This window comes from Podarcis gaigeae, assembly GCF_964106915.1.
Source record: "Podarcis gaigeae genome assembly, chromosome: 3".
NCBI lineage: Eukaryota > Metazoa > Chordata > Lepidosauria > Squamata > Lacertidae > Podarcis > Podarcis gaigeae.
The window spans coordinates 26,661,588-26,683,725 of record NC_139680.1 but is presented as its reverse complement, the minus strand read 5'-3'; the positions used below and the strand labels follow the sequence as shown (position 1 = coordinate 26,683,725).

Here is a 22,138-nt window from a genome sequence, read left to right as displayed (position 1 = left end):
TGTGCTCTACATTATAAATCAAGTGACTGCTAGGAGTTGTTCCTTTTTCTTTTCCAATGTGCTTCTTGTCAATTAAAAACTTGTTGTGGCACGAGCAAATGTTTATTCTGAAAGCGTGGCCCAGAGAAAAAAGTTTGAGAACTGCTGGTCTACTAGACAAACACATTTCAGACATGGCAACCTATGCACAGTGATGAACACTGCACCTCTCTAGAGGGTTGGGGTACAACACAGGGGTGTTGAAACACCCAAAATTGGCAGGGTGGGTGAGTCCGCAAATAACTTCCTGGAAGCAGTGAGAACTTCCTCCCATTAATTTCTTCAGTTTAACTTTATCTGAGGTCCCAAGGCATGGTACCTGTATATCTGCAGCCAATTTACATCTTAATGGAGAAAAACACTCTATGTAGAGTCAAACATATTACCGTTATTTTTTTCTTTCCTTAAATTCTTTTAAAATTCTAGGGTTGTAATTAAACTGTAGGGATTCCACCTCTTTGGGGAAGCTGGTAGAAACAAGTGAAAAGAAATTAAGCTCAGAGGAAACAAAAGTTGGGATAAAATTTATTTATTTATTTCCCCTAAACGCAAAACGATACACAATAATTTCAAATGCTTGCCATACTTTTATTTTTGAGAGCAAAATTGCTACAAACAAAAAATCCTTTATCAATCCAGTCGCTATAAATTAGTTACGTACTTGCATTTGTGTGCTACCAGGAAGCTTATCGTTAGATTAAACATAAATATTGAAGAACGCAACAGAAAAACGTATACCCTCAAAGCTTTAAATGTTGGGAACTAAATCAATGGGTCAGTATCAAGTTACAGATAATCCACTCTTGTTTTTGTCATAGTCTCTGGGATGTTACAGCGTCAGGAAACCTATTATACACGCAACCCTGTTGTTTTTGCTTACATAGAAATCCTATTGAATCAACATTGGCAAGATTAGGTTTACAGTCTGATCCCCTGTGTATTGCCTTAGAAGGAACTCCTGCTTTCTTCAGCAGAATACAGTACCAACTATGCATAAGACTGCAGTTATTCCAAGTTATCACATGGGCCAGTATTCACTATTTTATGCATGCCCCCACATTTATTTTTGTATCCAAGTTATTTCTAATGAGCAAAGCAGCAGAGAGCTTTAAACCAGGGATGGGGAACTTGTGGCCCTCCAAAATGGTGTTGGGCTGCAAATCCCATCATTCCTGCTGGCTGGGAGTGATGGGAGTGAAATCCAACAATGTCTGGATGGGGAAAGATTATTTACCCCTACTTGAAATGCTATAAACTTCAACGAGAAAGGGAAAAGGGCTTGAATCATAAGTGACTTAGTGATGGATGGTCGGCTAGCAAATTATGGAATAGCTCTGTGCTGCACAGAAGTTACAACATCCCAACAAGGGGGAACAGATTTAGAAAGCACTCTACCAGCATAGCAATGCAAGCCTAATGCAGAAGTGAACTAGTCATAACAAATAGCCACATTTTTATATCTACTAAATAAGTGAATGCAGATGTTTATGCATAGGCAGGATTGGCAATATAGATTTGTTAAGTGAACAGCTGTCCTATGCTTCTGTAAAGTTTTAAACCAGGCATCCCCAACCTGTGGCCCTCCAGATGTTTTGGCCTACAATTCCCATGATCCCTAGATAACAGGACCAGTGGTCAGGGATGATGGGAATTGTAGTCCAAAACATCTGGAGGGCCGAAGGTTGGGGATGCCTGTTTTAAACCAGTGACTATCTCTGTGGGGAACAACAGCATAAATCTTGTTCCTAAAGTCAAATAGAGATGGTGATCCAATTTTAACTCTTGTTCATGTACTGGACTCAGTCTTGTAGTTCACCCATTATTAATGAACCTCTCAGTTTAATTCCAACGCCAGCAATCCTGAGAAGCCAGCTGAATTAATACCCACTGCTTGAGTGCTGGGATTTGTATCTGGCTTCAGGTGGATTTGTTTGTGCAGATGAACTGGGAAATAAAATGCAAATTTAATTTTAACTTCAACTGTTTCATGTGCTACCTCCCTTGATTTGCAACCAGGCTAGAAGAAATTCAATTGGATTGACTCTATCATGGGATTAAGGCCTCAGTAATAATAATTAAAACTATAGAACTTCGTGAAGGGCCAAACGTCAGGTGCAACCAGCTGCATCCTCTGTTGTAAATGGATAACATTCATTAAGTCTGTAGAGTCAACTTACTCCCACAAAATCTTAGCATTCATTTAGCTATGTGCCTACAGTGACAAACGGAAAGATGGGCAAATGAATTTTAAAGCATCTTTCAGAATATGAATAACTTAAAAGCTTTTGTGAGTTGCATGACAACTTACAAAGACCTGCTTGGATAATTATTATTATTTTTAAGAAAACAGTAATAGCATGCAAATATCTAAAGACAACCATGGCAGCTATCTAGGGTGCAGTTCTGTGCAAAATGTACTCCTGATTTAAGGGAACAACCTGATTCAGGTGTAATTCAGAGTAGGATTATGGCTACTGAGATTGCTTTAAACTGCAACAGGCTGGGACTTGATTAACTTTGCTAAATTATTCTGGCCATCAAGCCACAATGCTCAGATCCACTCTGTGCCAAAGGGTACATAAGGAAAATGTAATATTCATGTTTTCTGTAAATAATTTTGCAATACTCAATTTATAATCTATTAAACACTGCCTAAAGAATTGAACTGGTTTACATCAGTGCTGTATTCCCACTTTAGCAACTGTGTAATGGAAGAGCTAAGGAACTAGTTCATTAGGTTTCAGAAAGTGATAAAAGATAACGTTTACATTTTATCATTATGAGCCAGCACAGGACTTAATGTGAGCAATAGAAGGGTAGGCTTTTTAAAAGATAGAAATGGTGGCTATAGGTCTTCAAAAATAGCTTCCTAAAATCTACATTTATAGCTTCCACTTTCGCTGTAGATCTCCATTAATCTCAACAAGCGATTTGATGGATATTTTCTGCCTAGAGATCTTGCGCAGAACTGAGTTTAAGCCCAACGATTTCAAGCGGTTTACCTATACTTAATTCTGTGTTGGATTACTTTAAACCATGTCTCTGTTAACTCTGCTCTTCCCTTCTGAAGGGTGAATATTGATATTTGAAATACCTAGATTATATTTACAGCTGTACAATACTAATATAATATACTTCTAAAAAATACTACTATAATACTTTATCAACAAAAGTGTAGGTCTTGGAGTTGATTGACACCAGCACCCTGTGCTATAGATCTTAATGTTGAAGTTTGTCCTTCATTAATTCCTGTGTCCTATTCTTAACATATTTCATGTTCACATGTGCCTACTACTATCCAGGATGATGTGTTGTTCTTTAATCTGTTAGGAAGATTTCCTGTGCCAGCCCTGTTAAAATGAATGAGTCTCATCATTTCAGTGAAAGGTTGTGTTTGGAGGCATTCCTCATTGTATGGTATAGAAGTGGGCGTGTCCCTATTCCTTCCACAAGGTAGCTATCCTTATGGCTACAACAAGCAAACTGTACTGGAATTCCTTTTTTGTGGAAGAAAAGGAAGCATGTGCTGTGAATTTCCACTTCATACATGAGGTCGCCTGCATGACAGAAGGGAGGGAGCACTGCAAAGATAATACATGAAACAGGGCTTAAAAGAAAGAAAGAAAGAAAAAGCTGTGCTGAATATGAGTGAAGAAAACCTTGCTAAGAATACACACACACACACACACACACAAATGGAATGGGAAGCTTGACATACGCCATGGCTTAATCTTGGAATGTGTATGCATCTCTCTCACACACACACACAGAGAGAGAGAGAGAGAGAGAGAGAGAGAGAGAGAGAGAGAGAGAGAGAGAGATTTTTATGTGTTTAGTTCAGGTTATGTGGATATCCATCCTGCAAAAAATCCTCATATCTGATCTCTCACTCACTCTCTCGCTCACACACACACACACATCAGATATGAGGATTTTTTGCAGAATTGATATCCACATAACCTGAACTAAACCAATAAAAATGTCGTGTTGCTTTTTTTTTGGTGATAGAAGAACTTTGTAACACTGGCAGAGGTGAGGGTGTTCTGGGATATTTGTCCAGACTAATATGAAGCTTGTTGAAAGATTAGTACCTCATCAAAAAGGTACTAACTTTCAGATAAAAGGCTGATTTGCACATACTGCTAAACCACGATTTGTTTAGCCTAAATAAATTTGTTTGAATGGGTGAACCCAACCCAGCAAACAAACCCTGGTTTATTTTCTGCCAACAAACATCATATGCTTGTGAACCCATGACTCATTTTAACTATGGTTTGCTTTATGTGAAAGCCTTGCTTAAGCATGGCTTGCTTGGGCACCCCACCCCAAATGCTCATCAGGCTACAAATCAAGGCAGGAGTGGCTGGGAAACAAGCCAAGCTTTGGAGAAACAAAAGAAACTGAGACAACCCATGGCTTATTAAATAAATCATGGTTAAAACCAACCATAGCTTAGTGTTATGTGCAAACACACAGACAGACACACAAAACATCCATAAACAAATAGCAGTTCAGGATTGTGGACTGCACCAGCTTATTCCGGTATATAAAAAAACCGATAGTGCAGACACACAGCCTAACCTGTACACAAAGCTTGATTCAAAAATTGAGCTGGGAATGGGGGGCAGGAATCATATTTCTACACATTTTCTTTGTCAAATTCACAAACAAAATTCATTGTAATATGACAGGCGACATCATTCCACCCCCCAGAGGCTATCATTTCTACACAGTCCTCCTCATCATAAGCATTATTTGGCTCTCCGTTGCTCCATTTGTTGAAGGTCTGCATTGGGGACCGGTCGGAGTAAACAAAATGGCCCTCTTTCTCTAGGTCGTTAATGCCAATGAAAACTCGGCTGAGGCCAGCTTGATTGATGTAAGCAGCAATTAGGCTATTGGTGTTTTCATCCTTGGGCATGCTTAGCGTTCCTCCCCTTCCTTGGCAGTAGAGCTGGGCATCCATGTACCTCTTCTCTTCTTTCACCAGCAAGTAAGTCTTATTATCTGTCTCACGCACACCAGCAACAGCTGCGGGGGAGGGCAGTGCTGAAAAGTGAGCACTTGCATTTCTATAAACCAACTTAATGCATAGCACAATCAACCAGTGATTAAGCAAGCCCCACATGCAAGGAAGGGGAGAATGTTTGTCTGGACATTCTTACCTTTTTTAATGAACTTCAACTCGGTCGTCAGCAAGGTCACTTGATTATCCATTTTACCAATGGCTGTTCGTAGCTGGCCACATTCACAAGGAATGCCTGCAGAAAATCCGTGTGCAAGTTACATATGGGCATTTGCACAAAATGTCTCGCACTGTTTGCTGCCCACCCAAAATAGTACATAAAGGTAAAGGGACCCCTGACCATGAGGTCCAGTCATGACTGACTCTGGGGTTGCGGCGCTCATCTCACTTTATTGGCTGAGGGAGCCGGCGTACAGCTTCCAGGTCATGTGGCCAGCATCACTAAGCCGCTTCTGGCGAACCAGAGCAGCACACGGAAACGCTGTTTACCTTCCCACCAGAGCGGTACCTATTTATCTACTTGCACTTTGACGTGCTTTCAAACTGCTAGGTTGGCAGGAGCAGGGACTGAGCAACGGGAGCTCACTCCATCGCGGGGATTGGAAGCGCCAACCTTCTGACCGGCAAGTCCTAGGCTCTGTGTGGTTTAACCCACAGCGCCACCCGTGTCCCAGAATAGTGCATATTTCACAGCTTTTATCCATTAATTTACTATCCTCTTAATCCAACCCTCTGGAGTAAGGGTAGGCAACCTAAGGCCCATGAACTAGAAGCAGCCTACGGAGGCCGTTTAGCCAACCCACGAGCCACCCCTGAACCGAGCGCCCACTCAGGGAGTCCCCGTGCGCTGCGCTAAACTGGTGAAGCGTGGCGCGAAGACTCTCTTCTGCGGCTCCAGAAATCGCTTCTGCGCATGCCCAGACGCCGAAAATCGCTTCTGCGCAGACGCAATTTCCAGCATTGCGCTGCACTGGTCTGGCGCATGGAGGATCTCTGTGAAGTGATCCGGCCCATGCTCGGTAAACCATGCCAACCCCTGCTCTGGAGAATACTAGTAACGCTGCATTGCAGGTATTGAACCCCCCAGACTGGCTGCTGGTACATACACATAAGACAGTTGTTTGTGTTCAACACGGTCCATCCCAGCACAAAGGAATCACAGGGGATGGTCTGTACGTTATAGTAAACCATAGTATGGAATAAACCATGGCAGACTATGAACGAACACCTTGCTGGTAGATGCTGCTCAGTTGCTCCCACTTTGCAGCCAAGCAATATAAACCACGAGGCCTGCTCTTAGCATTATATGCAAACCATCATTTGTTTCTCCTGAACAACCACGTGTAGCAAGCCAGTAAAATCTTGGCTGCACTCAAACAGAGCCCACAGTTTCCTGCAACTATTTAAGATCATAGAAATGGCTGTTGAAATTCATATCCATTCACAATTGTTTTCAAACTAAGATTCTGCAGTGTCATCCCATACCAAGTAGGAATTATGCTGGGGTGGGGGAGTGACTGGTTCACAGACATGAGCTGAATTTGAGAGAGTGTAGTACACATTGGTACAAAAAAGATGACTTGGACTGCTAAGGGCTAATTCACATCTGTATGCATATCACTCGAGTTCAGTGGTTAATCTAATATTATGGCTGCTGAAATATTCTGTCTTAAAAAACCGTATTATACAAGCTTATACAAACTATGCATAATTTCACATTTTTTTAATTAGGACCTTAAATTGGATGTTAATACATTAAAACCAGTGCTAATATGGTTGGTTTACCTGGATCTCCATTAGGACCAGGTGGGCCTGCATCCCCATTATCTCCTTTTTCTCCTAAGAAAGGGAAAATAAAGTTAAGCTTCTCAGCAGATAGCTTCAAGTAGAAACAATAGCCTTTATCTTATACACTGACACCAGAACACTAGTTGGATGGTGTTTTTTTTAAGCCTTCCCAATGCTGACCTATGTGAAGGAAACCCTCATTTATTTGTCATGATCGTCGCATATGGCTTTGTCGTAATCATGGTCAATCATCTCTTGTTCCTTGCAGAAAAAAATACTCAAAATACATGTAATTTAAACAACTTTTCATAAATAACCGCCTAACAAATATTGACAGAAAACATACCTTTTGAACCAATGGGGCCAATTTTTCCATGTCTCCCTATGCTTCCCTTCTGTCCTTTGTCCCCTGTTTCTCCTGGGGGGGGGGACAAAACAAAAGACAAATTTAATGTAAATTTTTACATATACCCTCAGTAGTCAGAGAGTCTTAAGAGACAATGGAGTGTGCCTCGAGGGGTGAAATCAAACTGCTGTGTTAGCAACACAGAAGTGATCTCCCTGGGGCCCAAGCCTGGGCAGTATGTATAGGGTGTTAAGTTGTGGGCAAACATATCAGACGACACAGCGATTCTTCCAAGCAGCTCTTTATTTGTAAGCTGGAACAGAACAGAACTGAGGAGCTCAGTCAGCCTGCTTATATAGAGCTCCAGAACATTGTAACTGTTGCCATTTTCTAAAACTATCCAATCACAGAACGTCACTTTCGATCCTTCATTTGCATACAAACTATCCAATCGCTGAACGTCACTTTTGATCCTTCATTTGCATAACTATCTACAGTATCCCCCTGCTGGCCCAGGGTGAGAACTTCAGTACATAACATAGGGGTCCTGGGCTACCCAGAAAACAATACCCCCCTCTTGGCCTCACTGATGTATCAAAAAATACCCAAAAGCATCATGTAGTCCTCAGTCAGAGTTGCCAGAGACTAAAATTAGTTCAAGCCCCACTGAAATGAATAGATCATGCCCTCACAACCAGTAGGTCTGAGATTACAGCCCTTTCATTTCATCTATGCTAAGCAGACTACACGGCTGATCTTTTCCCTGTATGCATTCAAAGTCTTTATTAACGAGGAGTGCCCAGCAGCCTCAGGAAGATACCACGAAATAACTATCTGGAGCCTCACAGCGGGAAACAAGAAGGTTCTTCAGTTTTAATGGCAGCGTTATACAGCATTTTACAATGGAGCTGTGGCAAAACGAGCCTCTTTTAAAAATTGGCTGCCTCAGCAAATTCTAATGAATAAGAGATAAATATGCACATTGCAGCACAAATCAGATATAAATATTGTCAACAACACTTCAGTATCTGGCCATCTTTTTCATTATTTGCCCAGGTTTTCTATTATGCATGCAACAGAAATGGTTGCAGGAGTTTAGATTCACTGTGTGTGTGTGCACCTTTAATGTATGTTATTGGACCATAAAGAAGACTGATCGCCGAAGAATTGATGCTTTTGAATTATGGTGCTGGAGGAGACTCTTGAGAGTCCCATGGACTGCATGAAGATCAAACCTCTCCATTCTGAAGGAAATCAGCCCTGAGTGCTCACTGGAAGGACAGATCCTGAAGCTGAGGCTACAATACTTGGGCCACCTCATGAGAAGAGAAGACTCCCTGGAAAAGACCCTGATGTTGGGAAAGACTGAGGGCACAAGGAGAAGGGGATGACAGAGGACGAGATGGTTGGACAGTGTTCTCCAAGCTACCAGCATGAGTTTGACCAAACTGTGTGAGGCAGTGGAAGACAGGAGTGCCTGGCGTGCTCTGGTCACGGGGTCAGTCACGAAGAGTCGGACACGACTAAACGACTAAACAACAACATAGTTCAATAGCACCCAAAAAGTGAGCAGAAGAATGAAAAAACATGGATTGTTTTGTGTATATCTCATTCCAAGAAGAGCACACACTGGTACGGAGGTAGCCAGTTTGCACAAGTTGCCTAAGAATAACCTCCGCCTGCTCAGAAGCTCCCAGCAGGCTGTAGCAACCATGGATTCTGGTGAGCTATATTCCAAGAACCCTCATTACAACCATCTTGTTTCTTATTTGGTGCTGCAGGCAGAAGACCTGTAGTGGCAGATTGTAAGTGAACAAGCGGAACGTGCAAACAGAGAGCCTGAATGGTTTTTTCCACTTGACCAGTAGCTGCTACAGTAATCCGGAGGCTTCTGGGTGCATGGACGCTTCCCTCCTCAGTCTCGAATTGTTTTATAATGCAATCCTGTACATGTCTACTCAGAAGGATGGGGTTCATTGCCAAGTAAGCATGTATAGGGTTGCAATCTCAGGCCCTGAGTCAACCTGGAAAAAAACGGTGAAAAGGACACAAAACAAATACTTAAGCATTGCTAGCAATATTTGTATCCAGTTTGTGCCTTATTGTACGTATGTTCCTTATTCATGAAAAATAGCTGAGACAGCCAATTTTTTAAGAGGCTCGTTTTGTCACAACTCTGCTGTAAAAAGTGCTGTACAGCATTGCCATTAAAACTGAAAAACCATCTCGGTTCCTGCTGTGAGATACCAATACTAATTTTGTGGCATCTTCTGGCGGGCATATTTGAGGCTGCTATAATGCTCATCATGAACGCAGGAAAAATTCACAACAGTCTTCTGTGACTAGATAACAGAAACAGCAGTCTCGTCAGCCAACATTTTGGAACCCAGCTTGAAGCTCTCATCCATGCGTGGAAAAATTAAAGCGGTTATATAGGACACTTGTATACATATGACAGGGTGAGTTGCATGTAGGAAGACGGAAGCGCTTATAACAGATGCAACCAAATAATCACTATATTCAATACAAAATTGAGTTCTGTGAAAGGGTTCAGTGCATTAGACCAGTGGTTTTCAACCAGTGTGCCATAGCACCTTGGGGTGCCTTGAATGATGGTCAGGGGTGCCATGGGCAACACTGGCCTCTGTCTCTCTTTCCTTCCCTCTCTCCTCTGATTCCTTCTCGCATCTCTGCCTCCCAAAGGCTTGCACAGCTGTTTGTTGCAGCAGCCTTGGCTACAAGTTCCCCAGGCAAATGCTGCTTCTGGGGCTGGTCAGGGGCTGCTGGTTGCCAGGAGCTGAGGTCGCCTCAGAGTGAGCAAGCAAGCGGGCGAGGGAGCCCAGCCAGCCAGTCTGCCAGCACTTGCAGTTGAGATTAGACAGACAGGCCCCAGGCCCCTGTGGGGCAGTGTGAGGAAGCACCTCTCATTGGGGCAGCTCAGAGACCAGGGGCAGCAGCAGCGGCTGCCCAGAGGACTCCCAAGGAGAGGGGAGAGGAGGCTGAGGAAACACTCCACAAGGGAGGATGTTTGAAAAAGTGTGAGAAGCTGCCATCTCTGCAGACGAGAGATGAAATAACTGGGCTCCTGAGCCCCACACGGGTGCTGCAGAAAGAATGTACAGTGGTATCTTGGGTCACATATGCTTCAGGTTACATACGCTTCAGGTTACAGACTCAGAAATAGTACCTCAGGTTAAGAACTTTGCTTCAGGATGAGAACAGATATCGCGCGGCGGCAGCAGGAGGCCCCATTAGCTAAAGTGGTGCTTCATGTTAAGAACAGTTTCAGGTTAAGAACAGACCTCCAGAACGAATTAAGTACTTAACCCAAGGTACCACTGTAGTTGGTCAAGGGAGCTGTGGTCTCAAAAAGGTTGAAAACCTCTGCATTAGACAATAGAATATACTTCCAGCTAACATGATCCTTCATGGATCTCTGGCTTAGAAACACCCCCCTTTTTAAACAAACAAAAACCATTATAGAAATATCTTGCCTGAAGAAGAGTTCTGTCCAACCTGAGAATTTGCATCATGCATTCTGAACTGTGATTGATCTTAATAAAGGACTTGTTTTTCAGTAGTCCTGTGTTTTCTGATCCTTGAGGTTCACTCACGTCTTTGGGTCTCAACATAAAGCACTTACAACTAGTATCACTTATTGATTATGCCTAGACAGCTCTTCTCTCTTCTTGCAAGCTGAAATGTGCAATGGAAATTCAAAAGGAGGAAGGTAGGAAGATTCTCCCATCCTTAGACCTGTCAGAGGGTCACCTGACATTCTCTACATTGGAACTCTATGCAGAAGCAACCTTAACTTTTCTTAGGAATAGTACTCAACAGTAGTTGTTAAATTTGCAATTAAAAATAAATAAAGAAATAATAATAATAATAATCAATATCATTATTATTGAAGGTGGTGAAATTAGATGCCCTCTGTTTTAAGATTGCTATTTACTGTTTTATCCAATTTCTTTTTAAAAATGGAACAATTATTGTATGTGTATTCTTAAAAAAAAAAAATCATAATGCAACAAAATTGACAAGTATAACATTGACTGGTATTCAGAGGTTCTTAAGTATTTCTTTCGTTTCTTGCAAAGCTATTTGCCGTTGTTATGGTGAGCTTGAGTGGGGGGGGCAGAAACTTTATACCTTCTCTAAAGCCAAATGCCACATTTAGTTTTTGTATTTATTTTCTAACTACTCCTTCCAGGTCTCTCTCAAAGAGCTCCCAGTGCTCTAAGTCCAGAAGAAAGGTCAAATAAAAGGGGTCAGATAAATTGGTTTCTGGTGTGCAATTGTTCTCTCATAAGATTTCTTTACAATGAAAATAGCCTCTTATGTCTTTTTAATAATACTCACAAAGAGCCTAAGTATTTTAGAACTTACAGGCCTGGCACAAATGGAATTACAGAAATGCTTGTGTGAGTCCCAAAGCATCATTATAAACATAAACCATTGCCAGATCGGCCAAGGAATTACTTTCACACACCCCTCCCCTTGCTCCAGGCATTACTGGCCCCCCGCAATACAGTCTGTTCACTCTGGCTGCTTCCTGAATGTGAAAAATACCTTTCCTTAGCTAAGTCTGGTATTACAAGAAAGCAGGGTCCTGCTGGATCTTGGTTTTGAGAACCCTCTCTCATGCCAGAACTCTGCAAAAAGCAGAACTGAAGTATAGTGGTACCTCAGGTTACATACGCTTCAGGTTACATACGCTTCAGGTTACAGACTCCGCTAACCCAGAAATAGTGCTTCAGAATAAGAACAGAAATCGAGCTTCGGCGGTGCGGCGGCTGCAGGAGGCCCCATTAGCTAAAGTGGTGCTTCAGGTTAAGAACAGTTTCTGCTTAAGTATGGACCTCCGGAACGAATTAAGTACTTAACCTGAGGTACCACTGTACCTGCTCAATCAGTTGATGCACACAGATCCACTGGAAGTTCAGTTCTGCTTGGTCACTATCTCCCACCACACCTATAGGTCAACTTTGATAAGTGGGTGGGACCACTCATGTCACTCAACTGACATCAGGTGGGGTGTGTTTTTTAAGCAACAGCCTGCCAGGCCAAATTGGTCTGTGGAGCAGAGGTTTCCCCAGTATCCTGATTCCAACAGTGGCAAGCCAGACGCATCCAGGAAGCCAACAAGCAGAGCAGTGGCATAGCATGGGTTGCCAGCACGCAGGGCCATGTGGAGGGAGGGAAACAAAATGGAGTATGCATATGCGTTCAACTGCCTAACGGCATCCGTGTTGCCCAGGAGATTGCAGCCGCAGAAATCAGAAAAGAGTCATTCTGGAGAGATTGCTTCCCGGTTCGCATGGAGAAGCAGTTTTCAATGGAGCCTAGGACAGCTGTATTGAGGCAGCACTGGGTGCTGAAATTTTGCGCCTCTATCAATTTTGTGCCCGGGGCAACCTCCCCTGTGGCTCCCCGCCAAGCTACGCCACTGAGCAGGTGGTTTGTTCTCCACGACTGGTATTCAGATCATCTCTGAACAAGCTCTCATCACAAATATTTAGGATTCATGATGAACAGCCGTAATTCCCATATGCTCCAGGAAAAAATGTAGATGGGAATCGTATTCAAACAAAGAAATATTTGCTGCAAGGGAAAGCAGCATCATTTCCACATACAGTGGTACCTCGGGTTACATACGCTTCAGGTGACATACGCTTCTGGTTACAGACTCCGCTAACCCATAAATATTACCTTGGGTTAAGAACTTTGCTTCAGGATGAGAACAGAAATTGTGCTCTGGCAGTGTGGCGGCAGCGGGAGGCCCCATTAGCTAAAGTGGTGCTTCAGGTTAAGAACGGACCTCTGGAACGAATTAAGTACTTAACCTGAGGTACCACTGTATTTTATAACTTCTACAGGTATAAGCGGCTTTATCTAGCAGCACTTCCTCTAGTGATGGAGGACAGGGCAGGGATTCCCATGGTTTTGATTGCATCACAGAAGATGGAATTATGATGCCAGGAAAACTTAAGGCAGAAGAAATGTTAGGTTCCTGGCTCTAAATTCTTCCATTTCCTGATGCTATGAGCCATTTCTTCTCTTTTGAGAACACTGGACCTGACAATACTGCCAGAAAGCCTGATATACATGATTACCCTCTACTCAGCACTAGGAAATAAACAGTTTTGTGAAGAGTAACCTCCATCACCTCCCTCTTTAAAAAATACTGACCTTTTTCTCCTGGAGGTCCAACTCGTCCTGGGCGGCCTGGGGCACCTTTCTCCCCCTTTTCTCCAGCATCCCCTATTTTGTAGTTAAAAAGGAGATACAATAACAACAAGAACATGCTTGAATTCTCAATATGAACAAGCCTCTTGATTTGTAGTGAAAATTACAATAAGTAATAGGAGTGGACGGCATTCAAACTCAGTGCAGATCCACTGAAATAATTTTGCAATTGATACCAAAGGGCCCACTCTGAACATAACTGAGTATGAGATCACTCAATGTCATTTGGGTGTCAGTGCATGTATGTCTAGAGATAAGAAGAAGAAGAACCTGGAGTCAAGGGTCTGGTTGGTTGTGTTTGCTCAGCAACCTCGGCTTTTGAACTCCACCATTTTTTAAGTTTTCAGAGGGATTTTCCAGATAAAAGTTAAAAAGTTATAATGAAGCGTAGGTCTCTTCCCTGAGGTAATTACTTTCAAGCCTGGTCAATGGGAAAAGGCCAAAGGTAAAGGGAGAGAGTACAAATGCAAGCGGAAAAGAACTGGCTTCTCAGAACCTACTGAGGTCTTGAGAACGGCGAAAGAGAATAGAAAAAAAGATGCAGAAAGTTCCGTTTCGGAAAACAAGAACAGCACGGTCACAGAACATTCAGATACATGTTACCCATGCAGTGGAAATGCAGTTAGTGAATTTCGGACAGAGCTTCTGCATTTAGTCATGGTTTCCATTCTATTATCAGTTTAAAAACAACAGCAACAATACATGATAAGACATTTGGACACACACAAACAAACTAATATAAAGCACTAATCATTAGAGAAATGCAACATTTAAATGGTACCATAGGTCACTAGAAAATGTAGCAGTGGAAACTCTGGGATGTTCTCAAATGTCTTCATTGATCAATAGCCCTCCTTGTGAAGGAAAATGTGGATAATGTACTGCTGTGTATACAGTACATGCCCTTAGAAAAACTAGCCATGCCCTTAGCCACAGCTCCAACAAGGTTACCTGACACCTTTTGCCTTTGTGTGAATGTAGCCTCTGCCACCGGGCCATTCCAGATGTGAAGTGGGTACTTTTTTTAACTTTGCTGTAGCATCAAAGGCACCTCACCGACATCCTCCAGAAAAAGAAATATGATTGCTCCAAAGTACTAAGACTCAAGGCTGCAGAGAAGCTGAGGGCATGAGCTGGATTTCAGCCAACAGATGAAAGGCTCCAAACCTCATTAGCACTCCTCTAAGCTAGCCAGCTACCCCCCTGACAGTTTAGATCAGGCACTGATGGCTTTTTAGAGATTTTATATTAGCTGTGGCCTTCGCAGGCCATTTTGTGCTTCACTGAATTTCTTCATCAATCTCCTTCACTATTATGATTATAGCTTCTAATTAGGTAGGATATGTGGAACCATGAGCAGATTTGGGAGCCATCTTCCTTTCTTTCTCAGGCAGAGATAGGCAGATAGTTCAGTGTTTTCTGATCATTTGGTGAATATGAGATTCTTGGAACTCATTAAACAATCAGACCTGTGCATGCTAACAACCATCATTTTTAGCATTTGTGCGACAATATATAGAAGGGTTTTCCCCTGAAACGTAAGCTAACTGTTCATACTCTGTGTGGTTTTGTAGTTTTATCTAGTGGTAACGCTTTGACTTTACAAACAGGGAAACTAAGATAGAGTAGTTAAGATGCTCTTCCAAGGTCAAAGAAGGCATCAGTAGATCAAGATTAATGTCCCCATCTACCTAGTCTGTGCTCTGCAGAATAGACTATTCCTTTCTATAAATATGCACTGTATTAAATCTAGTTAAGAGACAACCAGTCCCAATTTAACACTGATCCCCATTTTCTCTAGGGTGCTGTGCTACCTGTTTGAATAAAAGCATCCTACTAAATTCAGACATTGCATTTGGATAGTTTCATCCCCAAGGTGTTGAAATCAGGATTTTGGCTTGGGCAATGGCATTCTGAAATATAAAGGCAGAATGGGCAAGGTCTCTGTCTCTTTGTCACACACACCCCTCTGCGCACACACAATTTCAGTATATACCATTCTTCCATCACAAGAGTGACTCATACCCCAGCCAAGTTTATGCACAGTAGGCAGGGACAGAGCATTGCCACCTTTTCCTCCTGCAGAAGGAGCAGCCACATTATACTCAGATCTACCTTTCCCTGTCTTCACTGCAAAAGACATTTGTCTTCCACTGCATAGTGTTTTAGGGGCCTTTCTCATACCTATATAATGCATGTGCCATTATGCCAACAACCACATGCTACACATTAGGTAAAGGTAAAGGGACCCCTGACCATTAGGTCCAGTCATGACCGACTCTGGGGTTGCGGCACTCATCTCGCTTTATTGGCCAAGGGAGCCGGCGTACAGCTTCCGGGTCATGTGGTCAGCATGACTAAGCCGCTTCTGGCAAACCAGAGCAGCGCACGGAAACGCCGTTTACCTTCCTGCCGAAGCGGTATCTATTTATCTACTTGCCCCTTTGACATGCTTTCGAACTGCTAGGTTGGAAGGAGCTGGAACCGAGCAACGGGATCTAACCCTGTCGCTGGAATTCGAACCGCCGACCTTCTGATCGGAAGTCCTAGGCTCTGTGGTTTAACCCACAGCACCACCCGCGTCCCTTGTAATGCCACACTTTAACTAGGGTCTATTTCTGCAGGCGTACTGTACACGTGGCATAACTGTATACTACTGGCTTAAATTTAGTTGAATAATCCTTCCCTCTTGAACTGTAGATCTGTAAGGAGTACGGTAACTCGAGCAAAACTCTGCCTCAAACTGCAATTCCAAAGATCCCTTGTGGCAAATCCATAACCATGGCATAACAGCAATATAAGCTTATGGCACATATATGCCCAAGGGGTACACACCGTAGATGTAAGCTGCCTTTTTGTGTGCTGCCTTTTTATTGGCTTGAATTTGTTTTATCATTTGCATGAGAAGGTATTAGTGCTTAAGTACACGGGGACAACAAATTAAACTAGGCGGCAATTGGCAAGAATAGCAATGCTAAAAAATGACGTCCTTATACTTTGAGAATGAAATGTTGAAGACATTAAGCAACCAAAATGTAAATTTCCTTCATTTGCTAAAATACCAAAGCATGAATATTTAACAACTGTTGCAATGCTAGTTAGGTGTGTTTACTTCTTGTAGAAGTTAGTAATAGTAAATAATAATATTTTTATTATTTATACCCCATCCATCTGGCTGGGTAAAAAAAAGCACTCAGCCATAATGCTTAAAGCATGGGATCTGGCATCACATTTCTTAAATAATTCCAGTTTATTCCAACTGGCCCTTTATTTACTTTCCCTCTTTTTTAAGTGTAGTGGCCTTAAGGTCAGAGGCAGAATGTTCAGGCATGACAGTTCCCAGAAAATGTTTTGGAAATGTTAAAAGGAGGGCAGAAGGAGGGTTGGTAGGCCATACTAACTAACCCTAGGGAGAATGAAGTCAAGAGACATGCCAAGTAGTTTCTCTGAAAAACATGTTCCACAAGCACTACAACTGTTGATCCAAAAGGATGCTTCAGAGAGACTCTCATTCCTTGCATTGCACCATCAGGTTGTCGTTCTTTTCTACAGGTGACTGCAGCTGTGTCTTTATCAGCAGCTCACTGCACAACCTTTAGAAGATGGTGCTTGTTTCCATGTAGCGTCATCTACTGATTTATGCATGTCAGGCTATTCTTAAATGCACTGAAACCGCCATGTAGGAGGCATCTATTTATTTTTTTCCTAGTCGGTGGGCAACTTTAAATCACCAGAGATGCAGTCCAGGATCTGGTGGAATTAAAGAACGTATCAGCTGATCAGCAGTGATCTAAGTGACATATTCACTTCAAATATATAAAGGTAAAGGGACCCCTGACCATTAGGTCCAGTCATGGCCGACTCTGGGGTTGCGGCGCTCATCTCGCTTTATTGTCCGAGGGAGCCGGCATACAGCTTCCGGGTCATGTGGCCAGCATGACTAAGCTGCTTCTGGAAAACCAGAGCAGCGCACAGAAACGCCATTTACCTTCCCGCCGGAGCGGTACCTATTTATCTACTTGCACTTCGTGCTTTCGAACTGCTAGGTTGGCAGGAGCAGGGACCGAGCAATGAGAGCTCACCCCATCGGAGGGATTCGGACCACCGACCTTCTGATCGGCAAGCCCTAGGCTCTGTGGTTTAGACCTCATCACTACCCATTTAATAAAAAACCTCCAGTGAAGGAGAGTCTACCACCTTCTGAGCTCAAGTTCAACTTTTTTATTCCCCATGTTCTGTGCATTAGTATAAAGACAACTAAAAACACAAATCATTTCCTCCAGCTGCTTCCTTATTGGTTTTTCCTCCCATTAGCAAGTTCCTGTACTACTGACCCAGTTTCCTGTACACCAATGAAGTTATTGTCCCCAGTACTTGGTGTGTCCCCTGTCCTCTAACATATTATCTCCCACATTTAGGATTCAGTTTAACACTCTCCTGATCAAGTTTGTGAAACTCCTAGTAAACGCATTCTTGCCAGCCGCTGTGAGGTACAACCCATTTTCCATTTAGCCAATGGAAAACACCTAACAATCCCGAAAGCAACCTCGGCAAACAAAAATATGACTGGGTGGGATCGGGGAAACCTCATTGGTCATGAAAATAGATACACCCGTTACCTTTTAGGCCTGGAACCAGAATCTGAACAGAGCAGGATTCTTCTGCAATATGCTGAGCATATCCAGATGTTGGCAGAGACAGGAAGGCAAGGCTAATTACAGAGACAAAGAAAACCAGATCACTCTTCATAATGAGCTTGTCCCTTACTCCTAAAAGGAAAGAATGAATAAACAGTTAAAAGGAATTCCAAAGACTTCCAGTAGTTCCAGGCGGTGTTTGCAGAGTTCTACAGTCCAGTGCCTCCTACCTTTGCAGCATGTAAGCAGCTTATCATGTACCTTGTGTTATGCGGTATATAGAGTCGAGTTCCACAGGACGTCATTTGCTTAACTGTGCAGAAAAGCTATATCGGGGGTTCTCAGACTTCGTCAGAGAGTCTTTGCAAAGCAAAGAAATATTCAAAACCTCCCAAGTGCAACTGAGAAAAGGGGCCTTTGCCAAGCCAAAGCTCACTCTTGTCCTCAGCCCAGAAAAAAAGTTCAGACTAACAGATCAAAAGAAATGGAAACGCAAGGCTGAAGAGGTTTTAAGGTTCCCCAGGGAAGGAGGGCGAAGAGAGAAGGGGACTCGCACACTACAGACAACACAGCGGGCAGTCACAGAGTCCTATACTGCACTGATTGGGAGGAAAAGGCTGGCAGCCAGTCTCCAAGTCCAATCAATGCATATGGTGGGAGAGGTCAGCTCACGGTTCCCTTAGGGAGGCCCGAATTGCATTTTCAAAACCGCTATGAGAGTTCAACTGAGGGAAATGAAAGCCGCTTAGGAACAGATCCCAAGTACAAATGCATTGGGTGAGACGAACCTAATGAAAAAAACTGCCTTAAATTGTTTTGTTTTCCACTGCTATTCTTTTTTGCAAGCTCAAGAGGAAGAACAAACATCAATTTCTTCCTGAATTAGCATGGGAAAATGGATTGGGGCTGTCTTGGTTCTAGGGGGCCTCCACTGAATTCTATGAGATAAAAGAGGCACTGGCATCACTAATGGCAGGGGATGAAGATGGAGAAGGGCTTGGGGGAAAGGACTGGAACTCTCTGTTCTGCTTCCACCTGTCAAACCTGGTGTGCATTTAGGTAGTGTATATTCCTGAGGACTGCTATCTCTTCTAGAGAGGCCCTAGATCTGCTAATCCTAGATCTGCAGAGGGCTCAGTGCAGTTACTCACTACTGTGGCAGTTTCTTGATAAACTTTCTTTAAAGTCTGAACCCTGACACTGAAACAGGCTTCAGGACTAAACTCTGCCTCCTCCTAAACCTCCTACATTGCTTTAACCATTGTTCTTCAGCCTGTCAACAGATGTTATTGAACTACAACTCCTGCCATCCTTTACCATTGGCTGGGGATGATGGGAGTTGAAAAACAACATTTGGAGACCCAAGGTTGAAGAATAGTGGCTTAAAATATTGTTTGCACGCAGCTGAAATATTATGTGAGGAGTACATATGGGGAGCTGCACTGCTGCCCATCCAGGATGGTTAAGACTGTCCACAAAAATATAGATGGCGCAGGTGGTTGAATAATGGGGCTACTGACTCAGCATCATGGCTGCAGGGCTCAAAGTGTCCAATAACCACTGGTACCTAATATTAGGCCTGGCCATGAGATGGCTGGAAAGAGCAAGAAGCAACTTACTTCTCCTCCTTGCTTTTGTAGGAGCTGACCACTGCCTTCTTTAAACGCATCCTTTCCCAACCTGGTGCCTTCCAGATGTTTTGGACTACAGCCCCAACCAACTCCAGCAAGTATTGATGCCCTGCCTGGGGCTGAAGGGAAATGCAAGCCAAACATCTGCAGAACACCAGGCTGGGGGGGGGGGGAGATGGATTAATCCCAACTTCATTTCTTCCCCCGGGTCTGTTAGTTCCCTCGGCCCCACTGCACTTCAAGAGCAGCTTAACTTATCATGCTTGCTTTCTACAAATGTGAGGTGAGGAGAAGATTGCTAGGAGCAGAGCCCTGGATCCTACCTCCTTTCCTTTATAGTCTTCCTAGTCCAGGTAGCTCCCATCAGCAGTGGCTACTAGACAGTGCCCAGCACTGGAAGATTATTCTGAGGTGACTTGGGTACCTCAGAAATACAGTGCCATCGCAGCATCTCTCACACACCTCAGATACCATTTAAGGGATCTTTATTTGTCTTTTTTCCTGTTTCCACATACATTTGTCCTCCTCTCCTCTCAACTAACCCCCCCCCCCCCCGCCGTGGCCATTATTCTTTTTTATTCTCCTTTGACTTGACACCACCACCAACCCTACTCACCCAGCATCCTTCCTCTTTAACTCTTTTTTAAATCTTGTTTTTGGGGGGTTTCTACTAGGCCTTTCATCCCCTCCCCCTTTTTTGTTTTTGTTTCCATAGATATTTCTCAGAAGCAGAGCTTAATTCAAATCAGGGCTTCCTAGAACCACCTCCAGAGCTCCTTTCAAGCGTTGGGCTCCATTCTGGAAAATGAGCAGGATCACTGTGAGAGTTTCTCCCTCAGTCCCAGATAGTTCTTCACAGCCAGCAACCACTCTTGGAATCATTTCCCAGTCAGAGGCTATAATTTTATAGGCAGGCTTGAAGCCTGTCACTTTTTAATTAAGTACTGCCTGGAAGATGGTGTGTAGAGGCCAGGTCAGGAAGGGAACCCACCAGAACCCACCAATGGGAAAGAGCATTTTCCATCTCCGTTTCCATCTCTCCCTCCCTCCAATCTGACTCTTAGAAAACCTCACCGGTTCCAAAAGTTTCCAATGTTTTTTGCACCCATGCAGATCACACCACGCCTTCCTCTAAGATGTTGGCCAATACCGTTTAATTACTGCCACCTTTTTTTCCTGGCAAGACTTAGCTGCCTTTAACAGCAGCGTGGCAGGCAAAAAATTAAGCCAAGCATATTCAATATGCCTTACTCTTTTTTAAAAGAAAAAAAGAAAATCAAACAGTATTATTTTTGCGGCTCAGCAATGTGGAGAACAGAGCTGCCATCCTTTTGCAACGCTAGAAGGACATATTACGAGTTGGGAAAGGTTTTGCTTAGCATTTATCTGTGCTATTTTCCCCTTAGATTTCTTCGTTAGCTGCTGTGAAGACAGCTCATTTTTGGTCTGCTACCCCTCAACACAAACTCCACCCTATGAGCTTACTTTACACTCTCTACAGACTGCAGTAAATATTCAAGTGACTACTACGCCATCTGTAAAAAGACACTGCAGCATGCGTGCTTTTCAAAAACTGTTAAAAACTAAATCCAGAAACTATACTCCTCTACTGAACATAATATGCTCTCTCTTTAGCTTAGCTTCCATTAAAAAATTAAAACATAAACGCTACACCACTGTTAATCCAGTCTTAAGTTTACCACCCACTCCACTGAGCAAGTGTATGTGGCCCCACAATCTATCTTCTTATCTCAGGCTTTTGAAGCATCACTTACCTTACAGTTGCTGAGAAAACAAGCACCGTAACACAACCTCTTCCTGGAGGGACACTGCGCAGATGAACCTCATTGCTACTATTTACAAAAGCCTGATAGTTTTTAATTTGAAGCGAACTCGTCTCCTGCTCTTCGACACCCAGCAAATCAGACCCAACAGTTGCAAGCGTTATCTATAAACAGCTTCCTGTTTGAAACAGCTCAGCTGTCCAGCAGGACAGTAATTAGGAGCAAAATGTGTGGGAACGCTACAGCGACCCATGATGTAAGCTGCTTCTTTTGGCAATGCGCTTTTTTTGGGGAATGCAGAATGCTTCTCCGTTCACAACTCTCCTTCCCATGAAGAGAAAATCCTTGGTAAACCATTTAGGTCTGGCCAGTTGCAGTAATGTAAACAGGATCCAGCTAGAGCAAAGCTTCTGCTGTCTCCCTTTAGAAATGCATCGCGGCCATGGTTCTCATCAAATCCTGGCACGTGGCTTAGAGACATTCTACACATTAAACACAGCGAGGTAGTGGAATTATGGATTGTACCACTTCAGACCATAGGTGTTAAAAAGGCCCTATAGTGTAAAAACTGGAGATAACTGAATTGTGGGGAAGGCTGTACTTCATCTGCAGCTCTTGACCAGCACCACTTCTGCCTG

General features: G+C 43.2%; 1 protein-coding gene across 5 annotated transcripts; it reads right to left on the bottom strand.

Moving 5' to 3' along the window:
* Positions 1 to 552: 552 nt before the first annotated feature.
* COLEC11 (collectin subfamily member 11) lies at positions 553 to 21,789 on the bottom strand. 5 transcript variants are annotated; one of them, XM_083730811.1, is made up of 7 exons: positions 21,492 to 21,789; positions 18,068 to 18,217; positions 13,392 to 13,463; positions 7,200 to 7,271; positions 6,851 to 6,904; positions 5,205 to 5,300; positions 553 to 5,088 (listed from the first exon to the last, which is right to left on the bottom strand). In XM_083730811.1, exons 2-7 carry the CDS (start codon positions 18,195 to 18,197, stop codon positions 4,679 to 4,681), a joined length of 834 nt encoding a protein of 277 aa, XP_083586937.1. In that variant the 5' UTR covers positions 18,198 to 18,217; positions 21,492 to 21,789; the 3' UTR covers positions 553 to 4,678. The 5 variants fall into 5 exon arrangements, with proteins under 5 accessions (XP_083586937.1, XP_083586939.1, XP_083586938.1 ...); XM_083730813.1 differs by having other exon boundaries at positions 553 to 5,070; positions 21,492 to 21,787; XM_083730812.1 differs by lacking the exon at positions 21,492 to 21,789 and adding an exon at positions 18,347 to 18,772.
* Between the last annotated feature and the right edge of the window lie 349 nt (positions 21,790 to 22,138).